Below are 18,981 nucleotides of genomic sequence, written 5' to 3'. Positions count from 1 at the left end.
GGTTGTTCCTCCCCAGGTGCATCACTTTGCACTTGTTGGTGTTGAATCCCATCCTGTTCTCATCCACCCACCCCTGTAACCTATCTAGGTCCGATTGCAGCCTATTCCTCCCTTCTAGCATGCCCACATCCCCCCACATCTTAGTGTCATCAGCAAATTTGAACAGGTGCTTTTTACCCCCTTGTCCAAGTCGCTGTTGAAGATGTTGAACAGTGCAGGCTTGAGGACTGAGCTCTGGGGGACCCCACTTCCCACATCCCTCCAAAGCGAACATGACCCATCCACCACCACTCTGGGTGCGGCCCTCCAGCCAACTGGTGACCCATCTGATTGTGTGGGTGTCGACACCAGAGCCCCCCAGTTTCTTAATGAGAACAGGGTGAGAGACAGTGTCGAAGGCCTTCCAGAAGACTAAGTCCACTGCTACTCCTGCGTCTAAGGATTTGGTGACCTGGTCGTAGAAGGCCACCAGGTTGGTCTGACAGGACCTGCTTCTAATGAACCCCTGTTGGTTGCCCCTAAGCATGATCTCCCCTGCTGGCCCATTCACTAATGCTCTGTCGTTACTGCACATTTAGTTTAATACTTCTTTAATGAAGTAGTAACTGAATGCACAATAACTAACCTTTACTGCACGGTAGCACCAGCACGTGGTTTTTTGTGACAGTTATGGCACAGTAGCCTAATAACATTGCACAGTAGCTTATTAGCATGGTTTTTGACCAGCGTGCTACTGCACAGTGTTATTAGGCTACTGCTCAGTAAACATCTTGTGTAGACGCGCCCTCTGTTTCCAATTGAGTTTAAGCTGAACTAGAATAAGCCATTCTTAGTGTTTGTCCACAGTCAAAAGCATTTTCTGAAATAGCTCTACAAGCAAAGCTCTACTGGTATCTGTAGGACTATACGAGCAACCCCACCTAGCTGAGAATCGTCTTACACCTGTTGCACTCTTAATTAGCACAACTATGCTAGCAAAGGTTTTAGTGTAGACTGAGCTTCATACAAGCTTAGGGGATCCTAAGGTTAGGGGATCATCCAGGGGATTGCAGAAGTTTAGCTGAAATTCATACCCAAGGCTAAGCTGGTAAAAGTCTACATAGAGATCCTAATGAGAGAGAAAACAACAGGATAAACAAGAGGTGGGAGAAGGAAGCTTCAATCTATAAATAAAATTGGTCATTGTTTCATTAAACCAGACAAGCAAATGCAGGGTCTGGACTCAATAGCCCAAGAGGCCGCTTCTAGTTCTATGTTCCTGTGAACTGGTACAAAACTCTGTGTGGACACGCTCCTTTTGTCTTATCGCACTTTAGCTTTAGGATGCTTGACTTCAGTTGAACAAAAATAGGAGCGTCTACATAGCCTTTTACAAGAGTTGAGCAGCAGTGGTTGAAAATTGCAACTTATGACGAATTATTGCAGCTTGACATGTGGCTGAGCCCTGCGAGAAGGAAGAGAAAAGAAATGGAGAAGAAGCTAGAAACAAAGAGATCCCCAGCTGGGGCTGAATCTGTGTAACCCCATTAAATGGCAAGACCCCGGTTGAAGACCAAGCCTGGAGATGGATCTATTGTCTTCCCCTGTTTCAAGTGCTTTATAGTTTAATTGCACATTGCAGCAAGAAGCGATCCAGAGAGGAGGAGGATGGGGAATCTTTTGAAATGAAATTGGCAGCGGAGGGTCGAAGGGGAAGGCAGAGGCTGACATCACAGCCGGCTGATACGATAAAACAGAGAAGTTGGTACAGTAGTGGAGAGAGATCTGAACAGCCAGGGCAGCTGCTTGCCTACCGGGACGACCGGAGAGAGGGACTGCTTGCCTTTTCTTCACAGCAACGTCCGAGAGGAGCTGAGGTAAGTGGGCAGCCTCAGTTATTTCTTTTCCATTCTTCCTGCTGGAAACTTTAGTTAGCTTTTCACAGAGGCATTGAAACCCCAACGTGCCCTAAGTTGTGGGGGATGCTTCATTGTGTTCCAGGGAATAGACCACGTGGTCAAAAACCATAACCGCTGAAGTGCCAGGTGGGGAGGAATCGTGCCTCTTGCAGCGGGCATCGTTTCCTCTCGGTGGTTTTCCCAAGCAGTGTAATGTTTCTCTGAGCCATTCAAAAGATGGGAAAACTTAGGCACAGGAAAAGACAGGAGCTTGCCTTGATCCTTGTCTACCCACCTGTTCTGACACCTCTTCTTTTGTACTTGTGGTAGCTAAGTGGGAAATGTGAGTGTGCAGCCCAGGCTACAGCATCTAACACTGCTCAGAGCAAGGCAGTTCAGAACCGGGCTTAATGCTGCCGGGGCAGAAGAGAGCGCATGTCCCCCGGGCTCCTTGTGTTGCTGCCATTAGTAGAGATGAAAAGGCCACTGAATTCGAATCGTAGGATTAGTGTAGAGCTGTAAACAGCCTGGGTCTCCTGGGTCCCAGTCCTGTGCCGCTCCGGTTTATCTCAGTGTAATGCTCTCCACCAGGATCGAGGCACTGCTACTGCACGGGCAGCTTTGACGCGATCCAGGTCTAAAATGAAATGGTTTGAGTAAAATCCCAGATGAGTTTAAGTAAAGAGAAAAAAACCATTAATTTCAGCGGGGCCAGGATTTCACTCGCAGCTAGGTCTTTCCTTATAGCATCACCAATTGCACCTCCAATACTTAAACAGGCCAGGAGAGGACTGCATGTTTCAGGGTCTGTTAGTCCAGTAAATGTCTCCAACATCCAATTCACAGAGGTGTGTGTGTATGTGTGATAACAATGTAAATATGTTGCTCTCAATGAGCTATCTTGGGTACCAAAACCAGCCTAGCCAGAAACCTGCAGAGCTCTGTTCAGGTCCATTTATCCTGGTAATGAATTTCATTATAACTCTCCAGGAACAAAAAGACCCGAAGAGGAATAAAAGCATGTAAGTTAAGTTGAGAGTGTTCTTGCATGGGAAGAGATTGTCCTAACTACTTTATATCTCCAGGCTATTTTTCCCCCCTGGTAATAAATGAACTTGCTCAGATCAGACCAACATTAAAAGTAAGCAAGTTCATTGGGAGCAAAAGCATCATTCTTCTCAGGAAAGGAGTACCATTTTCTTGGAATTGAGGCTTGAATAGATCATTTGACTTCTTGAGAGCGGAAAGGGAATAAATTAAAAGGGTGCAGAGCCCTGCTATTTCCAGATAAGCAGCTCTTTATAAATATATAATAATAGTAATCTGTTGCTGTGACCTACAGCAGGTTAGAGATAAAATGTGTGAGGGGAAATTACAGTATTAGCCTGATGACCCTTGACCTGACGACTTGGAGTGACTTGAAAAGAATATTAACTTCACTCCTGGAGCATGGCGAGGTTCTGCGGGTGAAGGAGGCTCCTTTGCACAGCTGAGCTGGGTGTCGTTTGTGCCTGCAGCGAGTGCTGGACTGAAAACCTGGGGTGTGATTGCTCTTATTGGTGTTACTTATTATTTGTGGCACAGTAGCAGCAAAGAGCCCTTGTCGTGGAAGAAAAACCACGCTGGGCTCACCAGTGCAGCAAACGGGATTGTCTCAGGCTCAGAGAACTAGGTATTACCTGAGGATCTGGGCACACAAGGCTAATGTAGCAGGGGCTGGCGAGCACCCTTTGAGAGTGGGACAGAGGCTTCTTGGAAAGGATGCAACAGAAACACCACAACTGTCTCCTTTCCCTCCTCCTTCCTTCCCTGAATCTCACAAGAGAAGGAAGCTCTTTATAGCTTTCTTTGGCATCAATCTGTTGAACTACTGGTCGCACCCCTACAAGTCTGGGAGGTGCAGGGTGAGTTTGATTCCCACTTCTCTCAGGTTTGGCCAGGCATATTGCTGAGCCCGGCATTCCCCTACCTTGCCGTCCCTTGCTCACAGGCTCAGCATACTGTCGGCTGCGCCTAGTCGATCCGTGTTTTATCTGCTATTAGCAGTGGAACAGACTAGGAGGGGAATGAGGGGTCGCAGCATCCTTTTTGTCTCTGCTTAGCTTTGTTTTGTGCGGAAGAGTCTCTCCAACACAATGAGCTAGGCCTACTCTTCGCGGGATGCAGGTCAGTCGCCTCGTTAATGCCGGCGGGAAGCTACGTCTGGAGTCCAGCGGCACTCAGGACACCCACTGTTCAGTGTGTGTGCACCTGAAACAAGGCTGCACAGGGAATCTTCTCCTCCCAGGTGTGTTAGCTGAAGAGCGAAGGCCTGCACTCGTGCAGCTCCAAATGATAGGTGTGTTGGGACCTAACCCTACATGGTGATAAAGATCCACAGCTTCCAGTGATGGCAAGAATAATTAAGGGCACGCATGGCTACTTGCACTGCTGGTTCTTAGGATCATAGGAAAGTAGGGCTGGAAGGGCTATCTAGCCCCCTGCTCAAGGCAGGATCATCCCTGATTAAATTTTTTCAGACAGTGTTGATCTAATGAGATTCCTGTTGCAATCTCTCTCTCTCCTTCTGTGTCTCTCCCTCTCTGTGCGTTTCTCTCTTTCCTTTTTTTACTAACCCCAGTGTTTGAGCATGTTGTCACTTGGACCCAATGCTTTATTTTACTCACCATTCTGTGTGAAATGGGTGCAAGAGGCAGTTGGCAGATGTGCGAGTTAGATGCTCATCATTCCTGTTTACACCATGCCGAAGTGCCCTTTCTTCACCAAGAGGAGGATCTGGCCAGGCATTGCCCTTTTTAAAAACCTTGTGTAATAAGTCAAGAACAGCAATGCTGGGGCTGGGAGAAGCAATCACTGGGTTGGCGTAATCCCTTTCTCTGTGCTCTTTTCATCCCAGTCTGGTATTTCAGGTCTGCACCCTCCCAGGATGCATCCTTTCAGCTCCACACTGCTGCTTCTGTTCTTCTTCACCGTCCTCTTTGGGGAACCGATGGGAAGATATGTCTCCAGCTGGAGCCCCCAAGATGCAGGTAGCATTGCAGCCCCTGGACTTCTTGCATTTAAAGGTGCCCCCATGGAGTTGAAGGGGTTACATATCCCCAAGGGCTTATGTGAGTTATTTAACAAACTGAGAAGGGTATCTTTCTGTCTATCCATCCATCCAAAAAAGAGGATGGAGAAGCTGCTTCACACTTCTGGGATAATGTGCCCCCAAATCGCTCTATGTTTAGACAAGAGGGTTAGCTGAAGATCACAGACATTATCAGTGTAATCATCCATAGGGCTCAATTATCTTAGCTTGCAGTGCTTTAGAAGAAGAAAGGTTGTTGCTAATGGAGCTACAGTAAGCTTGATGCTCTTCTTACACTCTGAAGCCTAAAGGTCAATGCAGTATATTGTTATTATTGTATTATGGCAAGCACTAGAAGCTAGGGCCAGCTTGAGGAGGATGCTGAACAAACAGGCAGTTAAAAATTAGAAAATGTGTTAACATGGTTACCTTGTCTGCTCTGATTTCATGTTCTCCCCTTGCCCCTGGTTGTCAAAGGTGCTGAGCATCCTGATTTTAGTTAAAATCGATGGGACCTACAGGTGGTCAGCACCCATGAAAAATGAGCTCCTAAGCTACTGGTCCCAATGTGCTGCCCTCAAGACCCTCCAACGTTACCCACAGCCTCAAGGGTAATTTTAAAATGAGCTCAGCCTGATGTTCCTCTAATATGACACTTGCCCAGTATTGTCCATGGGCCAGCAGAAGTTGGGTGCCACTGCCCTTGAGTCTAGATTATCACCATTCGAGCCCACTTTTCAGAAACAGAGGTCTCCGCACTTGTTGAAAAATGGGTCCTTATTTAGGCACCTGCAAACTCTTTTTAATGGTGTGTTTTCCTTGGTGTTTGTGCAGCTCCTTACCCAATGAGGCCTGGCACTTGGCTGGCCCTTAGATGCTATCATAAGAGATATGATGATAAGCAGGAGGTTCAATCTTCTGAAAACCTGGCCAATAAGGTCTAAATCCTCCTGGAATCACATGGAAACTTCTGAGTTAGCTGTGCTATGGTAGCACATTGTGGATTAAGCTAGGGGCCGTTCAGCCACACAGCAAAGAGATGGCCCTACCTCAGAGGTCCTGCCCAGTGCTAATTTGCTCATCTCAGAAGAGCAGGGACTCCCTGAAGAAGGGTGCTTGTGCCCAAAAGCTTGCAAAGAACTTTTTTCCAACTACTCAGTTGGTCTAACACAAGATATCGCATCTACCCAAAGAAGCTTGCCTGCCTATGTCCTTAGACCAACCAAAAACCCTGCATCTATGGTGAGGCCCTTTCCCTTCTTAACGCTCCCTCTCTCCCTTTCGCTGTAGGCGTCCATTCCAACCCCACTCATTGCTTGGAGAGAAAGCCCAGCTCTGGGAAGACAGAGCTGAAATCCATGCCAGCCGTCCCATGCTGGCGCCGGGGGCGCCCAGCCCAGCTGTGGGAAGGGATCTCTCTGTTCCGGAGAAGAGGCAATGCTGCACCTCAGAGGTCACTGCTGGTGGACCGGGAGAAGGATCTCTCCACCTACAACTGGAACTCATTTGGCCTGCGATACGGCAAGAGGCAAGCAGGCGTGGAGGAAGCCAACGTGAAAATATGGTGAAGCCAAGGAGCAGCCAGAGCTGGGGAGGGCTGTGGGTGAACTGCATGGAGCTGTACTAGAGGGGAAAAGTTTAAGCAGGCTCTGCTTTCTGTGCCAAGGGTGAGGGAGGGGGAGTCCATGGGATAGAGACGGAAGGGCCACAACTCCCCTAAGGGGTTCTGGGGCCTTCTGTTTTGGGAGGGAGCTGATATGAGACACACCCCCATCTAATTTCCAAAGCTGTGAAGCATCCACGGTGCCTTTGGGTGGCTGCAGGTGCTCAGGCCTTGCCTAGGGAAAATCAGGCCGACAGTGTCATGACCTGGGACGCCTAGAAAACAGAGGCCACTCTAGGCATATTTGGTCCCAAGAATGTAGCTAGCTTGGAGTCAACAGACAGCATGGTCTGGAGGGGTTTGGTTGCAAATGCCATCCCCTGGCTTCACACATTACCCGCAGAGGATGTGTGGCACCTGCCCAAGGTGAAACCATCCAGATACCTGAACCCCTTACAAGGCTACGGTGCCTCCAGAACTCGCCCTTCGCCATCCCATGGACTCCATGCTTGACCCGTGTGAACACTATCAGAAACCACCAGCCAGTGTCCCCAGCTGGTATGAATCAGAGTAGTTTTACTGGAGTCAGTGGAGCTGCACTGGTTCATACCAGTTGGCCCTGATGGTGCTGTGCCATCAGTTTACATGCTCGGTAGACCCAGGTTGTGCTACATTTTGCATGGTCAGAAGGTCCAGTCCTTCCTGAGAGCAGCTGAGTGCTATTAACAACCATTGGCCTCCATGTGCATGTGCCTGAGAGTCGCTAGGCCTTGCATACCCTCTTCATTGGCCTCTTGCTCTCTGCCCCATCCCCCCCCAACCCAGACACTGATCCTGTGTGAAGTACCATTAGTTATAGATAGAGAAACTCTATCTCCATCTTTAGAGGTCCAAAGCATTTGCACTCTAGAGCCTCTGATTCCTTCCCAGCCCAGGACAACTGCATCTTGGCCCTGATTTCCAGAGGTGCTGAGAGCAGCCAGCTTCAACTGAAGTCAGTGGCTCTGCCCTTCTGAAAATCAGGCCCAACCTGACAACTAAACCTTGGCACTGAAAGGTTCAAAGCTGTCTTGGATCAAACATATTGTGCCCCTTGGCTTGTTCTTGTGCTGAATCCTTATTACTCATCACTCGGGTTGTACTGGCTACATAAAGCCCGGGGACAAGCTGAGTAACGATGTAAATAAATCTTCATATAGATGTTCGGTTGTACACTGTGCAAAGCTCTTTCCCCACCTCTAGGAGGCCAGAAGGAGGAGAGGCTGTTTGGGAAGTCAGCCCTTCCACTTGCAGTTTTATTGCTGATGCCTGTGATTCCCCAACCTTGTTTAATAAAGGCAGCTCCATCTTCTTCACCTGTTTGTTGTTGAATCCTGTCCCCTGAGGGCTTTGTTGGCAGCAATTCGTTAGCTGTTTTATAAAAAGCAGCTTGTTGATCAGCAGCAAAAGCTGTGAGGCCCAGGACAGAAGGAAGCCCAGAAGCCAACTACACACCCACCCAGTGCAGCCCATTCTGGGATAGACCCTGGAGTGGTCCTGGACTGGTGTGATGGCTGAATGTATTATATGGGCAGTCAAAATCACTGTCCAAGAGAAAGATGGGAGGACACTGGGCAAAGGGACACTGGCAGTGGAGGTTACAGAGCTCTGCCTCATGGTGAGATCAGATTAGATCCTGGCATCTTAGAAAAACAGGGCTGGAAGGGACCTCTGGAGGTCATGTTTAGTCCAACCCCCTGCTCCAGGCAGGATCATTTGTCTCTAAACCATCTTGTCCAAGTGTCTATCTATTCTACTCATACAAACATCCAAGGTTGGAGACACCACAGCCTCTCCAGGTCTCTGTTTAGCACTTAACCATCCTCACAGTGAGAAAGCTCATCTGAATATGCAACCTAAATTTCCTCTGTTGCAATTGGAGCCTGTTCTTCCTTGTCCTGTTCCTTGTGGATATAGAGCACTGCTGATCACTGTCCCCTTTGTATCATCCCTTTTTGTACCAGAAGACTGTTATCAAATCCCTGCTCAGTCTTCTTCTCTGCAGACTAAACAAGCCCAGTTCTTCCACCCTTTCTTCTAATCATTTCCACTGCTCTCTGCTTTACTTTTCCCAGGTTGTCCATATCTTTCTTGAAAAGCAGAGCCCAAAACTGGACACAGTGCCCCAGCTGAGGCCTTCCAAGTGCCACTTTCCAGCCATCTTTGCACTCAGAGAGACTCCAGCCCTCCAACCTTTCCTCCTCTGGCCAGAGCCATGCCCTTTTCATTAATTAGTTAATCAAGGCTACTGGGTTTCTGTGGCATCACAAACAAAGCTTGCCCTGCGCTGGTTATTAAAGCCCTTGTTTGAGCTCTTTCAGTTCCATCTCAAGCCCCAGCTGCTCGCATCTGGCGGGCATTGGAAGAGGTGATTGAAAAATTCCTTCAGGGGTGCTGGAGAGCATCAGAGCAGCTGCTCCCAGCTGCCGTGGCAAAGGTAGAGGACAGGTGAGGGCTGGGGCAGGCTGCAGAGAACGTGCACCACAGCCAGTGATGAGCACACAAAGCCCCTGGACCCACTCAGCCCAGCGGGAGCCCTGTTGGCAGGTAACAGCCGCTCACAAGTGTGCCAGGAGCTAATACTGTGTTGGAAGGGGACAGGGATGAAACTCGAATGCAAAGCTTTTGGGGGCACCTGCTCCACTGATCCCTTTGATTCACCAGCCATTGAACCCTGGCCCCGCTGGTCTGTGACCAGGAAGATGGCTTGCCTAGTGGTCAGAGCAATGGATCAGGCGCTAGGACTCCTGAGTTCTCTCCTTGCTGTCATGCTGAGGGTAGCATGGGGTTAACCACTGGCACTGGTTGAGAGGGGATGGGCTTGCAGGGGTCCAGAGGTAGCGCTGGCAGGGTGGGGTGACAACCTCTGCTGCAGGACTGGGGTGCAGCTTGCTCTAATGAGTCTGGAGGGTGCTGCTGAAGGGTGGTTAACATGTTGCTGCAGGGCTGCGAGGGTGTTAACCCAAGGACCTGACAGCTGCTGGGTGCTGTTGGGGGGGAGGTGGGGATGACTAACTTATGAGAGGTCATGCTCAGGGGGCAGTCACCTGTGGAGCTGACTGCAGCTGGGCAGGACAGGGGCAAAAAGCTGGGCAGGACCCTGGGAAAGCTAAACCACGTGGGTTATGCAGCAGCACCGGCTGGGATACAACCAGGGAGAAATACAGCTATGAACAGAGCTGGCACAAGGAAGAGCGCTACTCGGGCTCCCCCGTTCCTTTCCTCCAGAGCTCCAGCTAGATGCAGTCAGCCATGTGCTTGGGGGCCTCCGCATTTGTACAGTGCCAAGGTAGATGGGGCCTTGCTCCATGCACAAGGCACCCAGGCATCACCCCAGTATCAATCAGAGAGTCACTGAACCTGGTGTGAGCCTGGGTGCAGCAGGACCCAGTAGCTTAAGGCTGGAGTTTTTGGGTGATCTTAGGAGCTCAGCATCTAGTGTTCCCCAGGGTACTGAGCACCCTGGAAACAGGCCTCCCCATTTTACCATGAGATGCAGGAGAGCCCTGTCTCCCCTGGACCATGAGACCCACTCCCCCCCTTTCCCTTCCAAGAGCCATCAATCTAGCAAGCCCCTTTCTCCTGATACCACATGAAAGCTCGAGGCCTCTCCTTTATGGCGTTCAGCTCCACAGTATAAACAAAGCCTGGGGGATGCCCTGGAAGGGGGGTTATGTCCGCCAGCTCCTTGCCCGGCTCTTTCTCATGTTCCTAGAGATCCCATACACAAGCAGGGGCTGGTAGCTTGTGACCTTTTTCTTGCAGCAACCTGATGAGAGGGGGCACAGGGTGCCCCGCTGTGACGCAGCCCCACTGCCCCCGGTCCCAGGGGGACAGCGGCTTCGTGTCCCTGTGTGGGAAAAGACGTCAGGCACAACTGGCTCGTGGAAGCAGGGAGCCTGCCAGTGACCCTGCCAGGTCCTGGCCTGTAGAGGTGCTGAGAGGGGTGGAGAGCGGCTTTCCCTGAGCAGGACCAGCCTGGCGAGAGATGGTCCCGTGGGGCCAGAAACAAGAGGTCAGAAGAGGGGTCAGAAACAAGCAGCGAACTTGGCATGGACTGCATCTGTGGAGTGGTTAAACACTCAGGTTTGGACTGGGGCACCACGTTTGTAGAGTCTGGGCTGCATCCCAAGCAGACCCCAACTCCCAGCCTATCCCTGACTGCTTCTGGGCTGTGGGGTAGCCCAGCAGACAGGCCTGCACGCTAACTGCTTCTGTGGGGAGTACAGACCTGGGACCTCTGAAATGGTCCATGACAAAAGAATGAGTTGGTTTCCTTCTTGGCATGCTCTGGTCTCCTGGTCAGGGCAGCTGGGGCCAGGAGGGTTCCCTGGAGGCCCGTGGGCTTTCCCTGCTGCCACTGGCACCGTTCCCAGTGTGAGCAGAGTGACAGTGATGTGGTTTGAAGTGGGCAGGCATGGGGCTGTTTACTTAGCTGGGCATGTCATGGTGCGAGCTGTTATGCAACCGGCTTCCTTCCGAGAACATTTTTTTTTATTGCCTACAGAGTAGTTTCCCACTGGGGTCCCCAAGCTGCTGAGCTCACTGCTTTGGCTCAGCCTACCAAGGGCCTGAGTGAGCAGCCACTGAGCGTGAGGCAGGGACTCCGATGGACATGGATGCAAACTAGACCGGGAGTTATTGAGCACTCTCTGCCACACCTTGTGTCCAGCAGGGTTAATCACTACCATTGTGCCCCATGCAGCTGGCTGGGGTGTCCAGCAACCAAACACTTTAGCTGAGGGGTCTAGTACAGACTGCAAACAGATCCCACTGTGACCTGCTTGTCTTCCAACTGCTTTTGGAGTCAAGCATTTCAGACTAGGTTGTGGGGCTGCTACTGGTGCATGAAATGACCTCAGGGATGTCACTGGAATAAGCAGGAGATCAAGGGCTTGCTCACCTTTGGATGAGCAGCCTCCTTGAACGTTCTTCCCCAGGGGATGTCATTTATCTTGGCCATTAGCTCTGCATCCGTGCAATTAACAGCACAAGGTGCAAGAGTGGATGAAGCTGGTCAGCCCCTCAGTCAGTGTTAATGGAGCTAGGAATATTTGCTCAAGTGGGGAACCTGGCCCTAATTCTTCACTGCTTTGTACCTTGGCCCAGATCTTCAAAGGCACTTAAACATTTCCCTGCAAGAAGCAAAGCAGGGGAGTGCCTGGGAAGCCCTGACTGTGCATTTGCCCCTGTTCACCAGCTCCTACTGTAGAAGTGGTTGCGCTGAGATGTAAGGGTGCAAGGAAAGGTTAATAAAAATCCAGTCCCCTTCTTGAGTGCTATGTGCCAGTGATACCATCTTAGTGGGTGCCCCAATCCTGGTGGCGTGAAAGGGTTCCTGGCTTCCTGGCCTCACCTGCAGTTAACTGAGTTGTCCCTTGCTCCCAGAGCTTTCCATGAATCCCAGCCCCTTGTTTAAATCAGCACTTCCCACACCCTGCTTTTTTATGGCCATGTCACACACAGCTCAAAGGCCAGCTGACAGCCTGGGCTCATATGTTATCAGGGCCTGGAATGCCCTTGGGGTGGGGGTGTGGAAAGGAGGGAGACTGCTGGGTTTGGAAAATCCCTGTGCTTGCAGCCTGTGGGAAAATACAGTTACCATAAATAAAGACACTTGGCCCCCTGTGCTGACTCCTGAAACCCATCTGAAATCTCTCCTGTTTTATCCAAGACCAGACGAGTAGGTACAGGGAGCTAGAACAGGCACTGGCATGGGGCCAGAGAAGCACGATACAGGTGAGTATACAGTCCGACAGGTGCCACGCCAGAATCCTGTCTATCATCCATGTTTGTTCAGCACCGAGCACCGTGGAGTTCCTGCCCAGGGTGCCCCATGATCTGATAATGCAAATTATTATTAGTAGTAGTAATATTAATTAATTATAATGTGTTGATGACAATGATTGATAATAGAATAAGTGGCCTGGTTTTCAGAGGTGCTTATCCCACCTCAGTACCAATACTCAAGCCACGTACACCAATATGTGACACCTACAAGGGTATTAGCTCTGTGCATGATGTTATGCATTAAAGAAGGCGGAGGGTCAGGTTCTTGTGTGGTGTAAAAGGGTGTCTCTCCATTGATTTGAATGGCTGGAATGACCTCCCCTGGCTGGGATGATCTAGTTGGGGCTGGTCCTGCTTTGAGCAGGGGGTCGGATTAGATGTGACCTCCTGAGGTCCCTTCCAACCCTCATTGTCTATGATTCTATGAATTCAGTGCAATTTTACTGATTTACACCTGCCAGTGGATTTGGCCCACTGCCTAATGCTTTCAGTGGCAGTAGTGCCATGGAGCAATTAAAGCAGAAATGGAGCTGAGAGCCAAGACTCCTGAGTTCTGCTCCCAGGTTTGGGGGAAATCTCTCCACTTCACTTGCCTCATTTCCTCCAGCTCTAGCATGGAGATGATCAAATACACCCACAACGGGGCAAGTCATCTTTGCTCTGCTGCTTCTAGTAGCACAATCCTGGTATACTCCAGCAGGGGTTTGGCCCACATCCCATGCACACCCATCATCACCAGATGTTTGGAGCTGAGCTTGAGAAGGGCTGTTTAGAGAGAAGCGTGCATGGTATCTCCAGGGAGCTGTTTCTTTCTTATGAATCCTTCTACATAATGTCTTTGCCAGGATGTACCTGCCTTGCTGGGACGTGTCCAGTATATACTGTGTTGTGTGTGCGTACATGTCCCCAGCCAAGTTGCCCTGGCCAGGAAGCGAGGTCAAACTCATTGTGCATCAGGAGTGCCCCCATGGGCAAGATTTATCACCCCCAGCCTTCCACCAATGAGCAGTCAAGAGACTCTACTATAAAAGCACAAGGAGCTTTTCCTTTCCCAGGATACGAGAAGGAATCTGCTGTCTCGCAGAGGGAGAGAGATGCCTGCACAGATGCAACGAGGCAGAAGGATGCAGCAATGCTGGGTCTTTCTGATGGTTACCTGGATGGCCAGCTTCTTTTGCTGTACAGTGGATGCCTTACAGAGGTACCATGCTGCACAGTGCTGATGGCTTGGGGAGGGGTGGTATGTGTGTGTGTATGGGTGTGTAAGTGAGACAGAGAGATTCCCAGGTTGTTTCTCATTGCTGTGGCTTGTGGTGGAAAGCAGGACCACCCCATCAGTTTATCCCACCCCTCTTGTCTGCATGGCTCTTGGGCAGGTCTGGACATTCTTTGCTCTCGTGCCCACTGGGAGATTGCACTGAACAGCAGCATCTCTTGTTTTAAAAAAACAAAGTGAGGAAGATAAAGTGTTTAGATACAAATCCTAGATTTCTGAATCAAGGAGTCCTCAAAGCCGGACTCTGTGGTGTGACACTGGCACTTCTAAGGCCCCCCTAGTGAGGTTATTAGCAGGGGGCTTACAGTACCCTCTTCCTCAATCTCCACCCCAGTGTAGTCCCTTCCTCGTGAGAGCTCTTTCTAGATGAAGGTTCTGCTCTTACAGATGCCTGGTAAATTCAGAGCAGCTCCACTGAAACTAATGGCTTAACTCCAGATTCCCCCCACAGGTGCAAATGCGATGACAAAAGTGAGAACTCAAGCCAGGTCACTGGGAAATGAGTGTTTCTTTAGCCTTGTTGCAGAAGCCTGGAGGGAGATGACGTTAGGCCCCAGGAGGGCAGGGGAGGTTATCTAAGAGGTCAAGCTTGGTCTGGGCTGAAACGGGAATTTCCTTGCTGGGGCTCCATTTCTAGACAATGGGCTGAGACCATGAGGAGTAATTCAGCTCAAATCAAAGGGCAACGGTTCCACTTAAGTGACTGCATTGGCAGTCTTTGCAGCTGACATCTCACTTGCCAGTCAAGCCGGCACTTAGGAGGTTGTAAGTGAAAATGTTGTGTGGAAAAATCAGTGAAAATCCTAGGCTTGAAGAAATGAGATGAAACAGACATGGGAAAAGAGACACTACCAGAAAGGGAAAAGGCAAAGATATTGTTTTAGATTGGGGTAGAGACAAGAGAGGGAGAATTAACTTGGCAGGAGAAGATGGGAGAACTGGAGGTGAGGACAGGCCTGAGGGGAGACTGAAGGGAAGAAAATGAGTATGAAGGACCTTTAGGCAGGTGTTTTGGGGGCATTCCCTCTCTGCAATCAGGCTGTGCCAAAGGAAGCAGAAATAGTCTCAGCTTAACAGACTGTTGGTCCAGCCTGATCTCCTCCTCAGGGGGAAGAAGAAGCTTCTAGCCATGAGCATCTAGAGACAGGATGGGAATTTGGGCCACATGGGCTGCAGTGGACACAGCACCCAGGGAGCATGGGGAAGAAAAAGCAGCTACAAGATGCAAATGATGCCCTGTACCATTGGAGGCTTGTGAGCCTGTCCAGTCCCACGTGGACTTGTCATTGGGTGTCACCCATGTACCTCAGGGTGAAGTGGCCTTGTAGGAAGCAGTGTTGTTCCCTCCCCATGGGCGCTGCCCCCGTGCCCCCATACCACTCTCGGGGCACAGAAGTGTGGGTCATTGTGGATGAGGCTTCAAGCCAACATCCTGAGTGCCTGCTTGAGGTTCTGAGTAGTCTCAGGGCATGACCTTCCGAAGTAGCCAAATGCCAAGTCAGACTGGCACATTCTGCCCCTTTGACAGGAGGCGGCCGGGTGTCAGATCTAGCTGCCTCCATTCCCTCTGGCTGCCCTTCGAAGTCTGCAAAGCCCCATCACTTTGTGCTCTGGACCCCTGGGGCCTCTGTCTCCTAGTTGTCTGCCTGGCCTAGTCTGCACTGGGACAAGCATGGGAATGGCCTGGCTGTTTGAAAATGCACAAATCTAGAACTCTTGGTTCAAAGATGATACCTTTTATTAGATTAACTGAGAAATTGCAAAAAATATTTCTTTTTCTGCAAGTTTTTGGGCTCACATACCCTTCATCAGGCTCAGGGAAAGTGAGGCATTCAGGAGTAGTGGGGGGTTTTAGACTCTCGCCAGGCACTCGCTGGGCAGATCAGCTGTTGGGCCCATCAGCCGTTCTGCTGCAGATATCTGCTGCCATCTACAGTGACTGAGATGCGTTTGTCCAGACAGGGCAGGCACTACCGACTGATGGGTAGGAAAGCTGCTGTCATCCCAGCGGTGCTTTCTGCAGGCTCTGTTCTGCTTCCTGCTCATCTGGTGCTGGGCTTGGTTAGCTCCAGGGGAATCTCTCTTGATATACACCAGGTAGGAGCAGGAGCAGGAGCAGGAGCAGGCCCTGCTCAACAACAGCATCATGGGGTTTTCAAGGGTTGGTGTGCACCTATGGGTGTCGGCGATCCCTGCAGAGCATCTGGCTCTGTCTGTCCCGAGGCAGAGAAAGGATGTGTAACAAACTGCCAGGCATGATGTACCAGTCTGGCCCTGCCCCACTTGAAGCACCAGGCATTATTCCTTTCTCCCCTAACCTGCAGGATCCCATTGAAGAAGATGCCCTCGATTCGCCAGACACTGCAGGAGATGGGCGTGAGTGTGGCGGACGTCTTTCCTGAATTGAAGCAGAATAAATATGCCCGTGCCATGGGACCACGGAATGGGACGGCCCCCACCATCCTCACTAACTACCTGGATGTGAGTTCCCCCTTGCACTCTGGTCCAGGGGCATTGCTGGAGCAGCAAACCTCATCCTGGCATTGCTTTGTGCTGCAGACATACCCTGAGGCTCATATGTGCCTAAGTCCCTTTGAACAAGGGCATTTGAAACTCTGTAGGATTAGGCCTCAATTGCTACTTGAGGAGCCCAGACACCACTGAGATACTCATAGCCCCTTCTCAGGTGCTGGAGGCACTTATCTTCTCCCCTAAATTTCTTCCTCTTGGCATGTACAGAGCCTCCTAACTCTTGATGCAGCTGAGCTGCAAAGAAGCACTCAGCTTATGCCCAAGCAGTCAAGGCCTGAAAATACATTTAAAGATCTAGGTTTAAATAGTTTGCTCAGCTCTGCCACTGCATCCGCCATAGTCCCCTCCGAGTGGGAATGTCCATGGGGGAACAGGAACTGAACTCAGTTCTCCTTTGGGAGGATGAGAATTATCTACCAGCATGGTTGGCAGTGGCTTCAATAATCCATGATTGCTAAAGGCTCTGAGATCCTCAATGGAGGATCCACTTCTTCAGAGGATACTTTGATAGGGACATGTGTCATTTTCCCTTTGGGACACTCCCCACGTACAGATCAGCGTCCCCTCTGCTCCAGTCTCATTCTGCCTCCTATCTGTTGCGTATGTTCCAGACCCAGTACTATGGAGAGATCAGCATCGGCTCACCAGCACAGACCTTCAAAGTAGTCTTCGACACTGGCTCGGCCAACCTCTGGGTGCCTTCTTACAAATGCTCCCCCCTCTACAGCGCCTGTGGTGAGCCATGGGGCACAGCGGGGCCTGGTTGTGATTTCTGGGCATGTGGTGTACATCTGGAATTGCTCCATTTTCCACGCTGGATTCAGAGCAGAGTCAGACCCCATGTCCTGTGGGTTCTGCAGTGCCCTGTATCCATTTCAGAAGGAAAGGGATGTCAGATCCAGAAAGGGGGGGAAGCTGTGGGTGCACAACCACGGTTTGTCTTCAGAGGGAACTAGCTTGCAAGTGGATGAAACTATGCTGCACAAAGGCACTCATAGCACAGAATAGCAGGGTGGTACTGCAGGATACTCACTGAACCTTACATCCATGACCTAGTCTATTCTGCAATAACAGCACCTCCCTTGGGCTTTCAAGGGAGGTGGTGCTCTCCTCTACCCTGGGGGTCTTCAAAAGGAGATTGGACAAGCACCTAGCTGGGGTTGTCTGACCCCAGTGCTCTTTCCTGCCCAGGGCAGGGGGTTGAACTTGATGGCCTACTGAGGTCTCTTCCAACCCTAACATCTATGAATCTATGAAACATTCCCACAGAGGGGAGGCTTCACTACCATCACACAGAGTGAAATGTTTGGGGAATGCAGTTTCCAAGTAGTTCAGAGATCAGGGAATGGTTCTGGATTCAAACCCTCAGTGATGGTACATGCCAGGTAATGGAGGGGAGATGGAAAGGGCTGGAAAGCCATCTCAGAACAGATCCCCTGGGTTTTAGGATGTAGGAGACCTGGTGCATGCTGCAGACTACTTTGGAGGGAGGTTGCTCTTGTGGTGAAGCCACTAAATGGTGAACCAGGAGACATGGGGTCTATTTGTAGACCTGGAAATGATTCCCTGAGAAACCTCAAGTAAGCCTTAAAGTTTCTTTGGGCATGGTGCACAGTCCATAGCAGTTAAAGGCTTCCCTGTGAGAGCATTGACACTGATGGGCTCTGGGTCATTTTTCTGTCTGTGAAATGGGCGTACTACTCAGCCTCTCTTGACCAGGGCGGTCAGTCAGTGAGATGTTCACATGCTGCAGTGACAGAAGCCAGGTGGGCAAGTTTCACCGAGTGTCAGGCCAGCTGACTTTATCTCCCTCTATCTTTCCTTTTGGATACATGTCTTCTTCCCAGTTTCTCACAACCGCTATGACTCTTCCAAGTCCCGAACGTACATAGCGAACGGAACAGGCTTTGCTATCCAGTACGGAACAGGGAGCGTGAAAGGCTTCCTCAGCCAGGACGTTGTCATGGTAAGCAGTAAGCACCAGCAATGCTGTGCTGGGGTAAACAGAGGTCTAGTGAATGGCCTGCTCCAAACCCATTCAAAGTCGGTGCAAAGACTCCCTAGAGTCAGGCTTTAACCCCATGGCCTGAGTAGCCAGGTCCCCAGCTAGTATAATTCATCAGAGCTCCATTCCCTGAGAGCCTGTGTGTTTGTGAACTAGTGTGACATGTGTGTGACCCTGTGGCTTCCTACCAGAGGCTGCATTGTCATGTGTGCCCCTCTCCCCAGGTGGCAGACATCCCCATCATCCAGGTCTTTGCAGAAGCCACGGTTCTGCCAGCCTTCCCCTTCATCTTCGCCAGGTTTGATGGGGTGTTGGGCATGGGTTACCCCAGCCAAGCCATCGATGGCATCACCCCAGTGTTCGACCGGATCCTCTCCCAGCAGATCCTGAAGGAGGAGGAGTTCTCTGTCTACTATAGTAGGTGGGTAACACTGGGAGCAAAAGGCCTCCATGCTGGGGGAACTGGGAGAGTTTCAGGTGTGTGTGTGTCTTGCAAAGTGTGAGCACCTCGTGTTCAACCCTGCAAGCATGCAGAACTCAGTTCTCGTTGGGTTCACAGTGCATGATGCTTTCCTAGCATAGAAGCCTTTCTGTTAAAAAGTGACATTTCCAGAAGAAAAATTACTTTCTTGGTCTTCATACATCCCATTGCCATCACCCCTACACACACACCACCCAAAGAACCTGAAAACTGAATGTGGTTTCAGTTTTTCAGCAGCCAAAAGTGAAGAGGAAAATCAGTTTGTCAATGAAAAATTAAAACGTAGCAAAAAAAAAAAAAAAAAAAAA

General features: G+C 50.4%; 2 protein-coding genes across 3 annotated transcripts in view; both read left to right on the top strand.

The window, feature by feature from the left end:
* Positions 1-4,037: 4,037 nt before the first annotated feature.
* Positions 4,038-6,515, top strand: KISS1 (KiSS-1 metastasis-suppressor). Its single transcript, XM_019513737.1, has 3 exons — positions 4,038-4,043; positions 4,774-4,906; positions 6,238-6,515. The coding sequence occupies exons 1-3, from the start codon at positions 4,038-4,040 to the stop codon at positions 6,513-6,515; spliced, it is 417 nt and encodes a 138-aa protein (XP_019369282.1).
* Positions 6,516-13,450: 6,935 nt separating this feature from the next.
* REN (renin) overlaps positions 13,451-18,981 on the top strand; it is a 12,001-nt gene continuing 6,470 nt past the window's right edge. For both annotated transcript variants that reach the window (XM_019513932.1, XM_019513931.1), the window contains exons 1-5: positions 13,451-13,580; positions 15,980-16,136; positions 16,799-16,922; positions 18,035-18,153; positions 18,417-18,613. In XM_019513932.1, coding sequence (XP_019369477.1) covers positions 13,474-13,580; positions 15,980-16,136; positions 16,799-16,922; positions 18,035-18,153; positions 18,417-18,613 — 704 coding nt within the window. In that variant the 5' untranslated portion in view covers positions 13,451-13,473. The remainder of the gene's footprint in view (positions 13,581-15,979; positions 16,137-16,798; positions 16,923-18,034; positions 18,154-18,416; positions 18,614-18,981) is intronic.

Source organism: Gavialis gangeticus, unplaced genomic scaffold (assembly GCF_001723915.1).
Source record: "Gavialis gangeticus isolate Ggan-Ray unplaced genomic scaffold, GavGan_comp1, whole genome shotgun sequence".
Classification (NCBI taxonomy): domain Eukaryota; kingdom Metazoa; phylum Chordata; order Crocodylia; family Gavialidae; genus Gavialis; species Gavialis gangeticus.
Note: the sequence above shows the minus strand (reverse complement) of the source record. Positions and strands in the feature narration are given on the sequence as shown.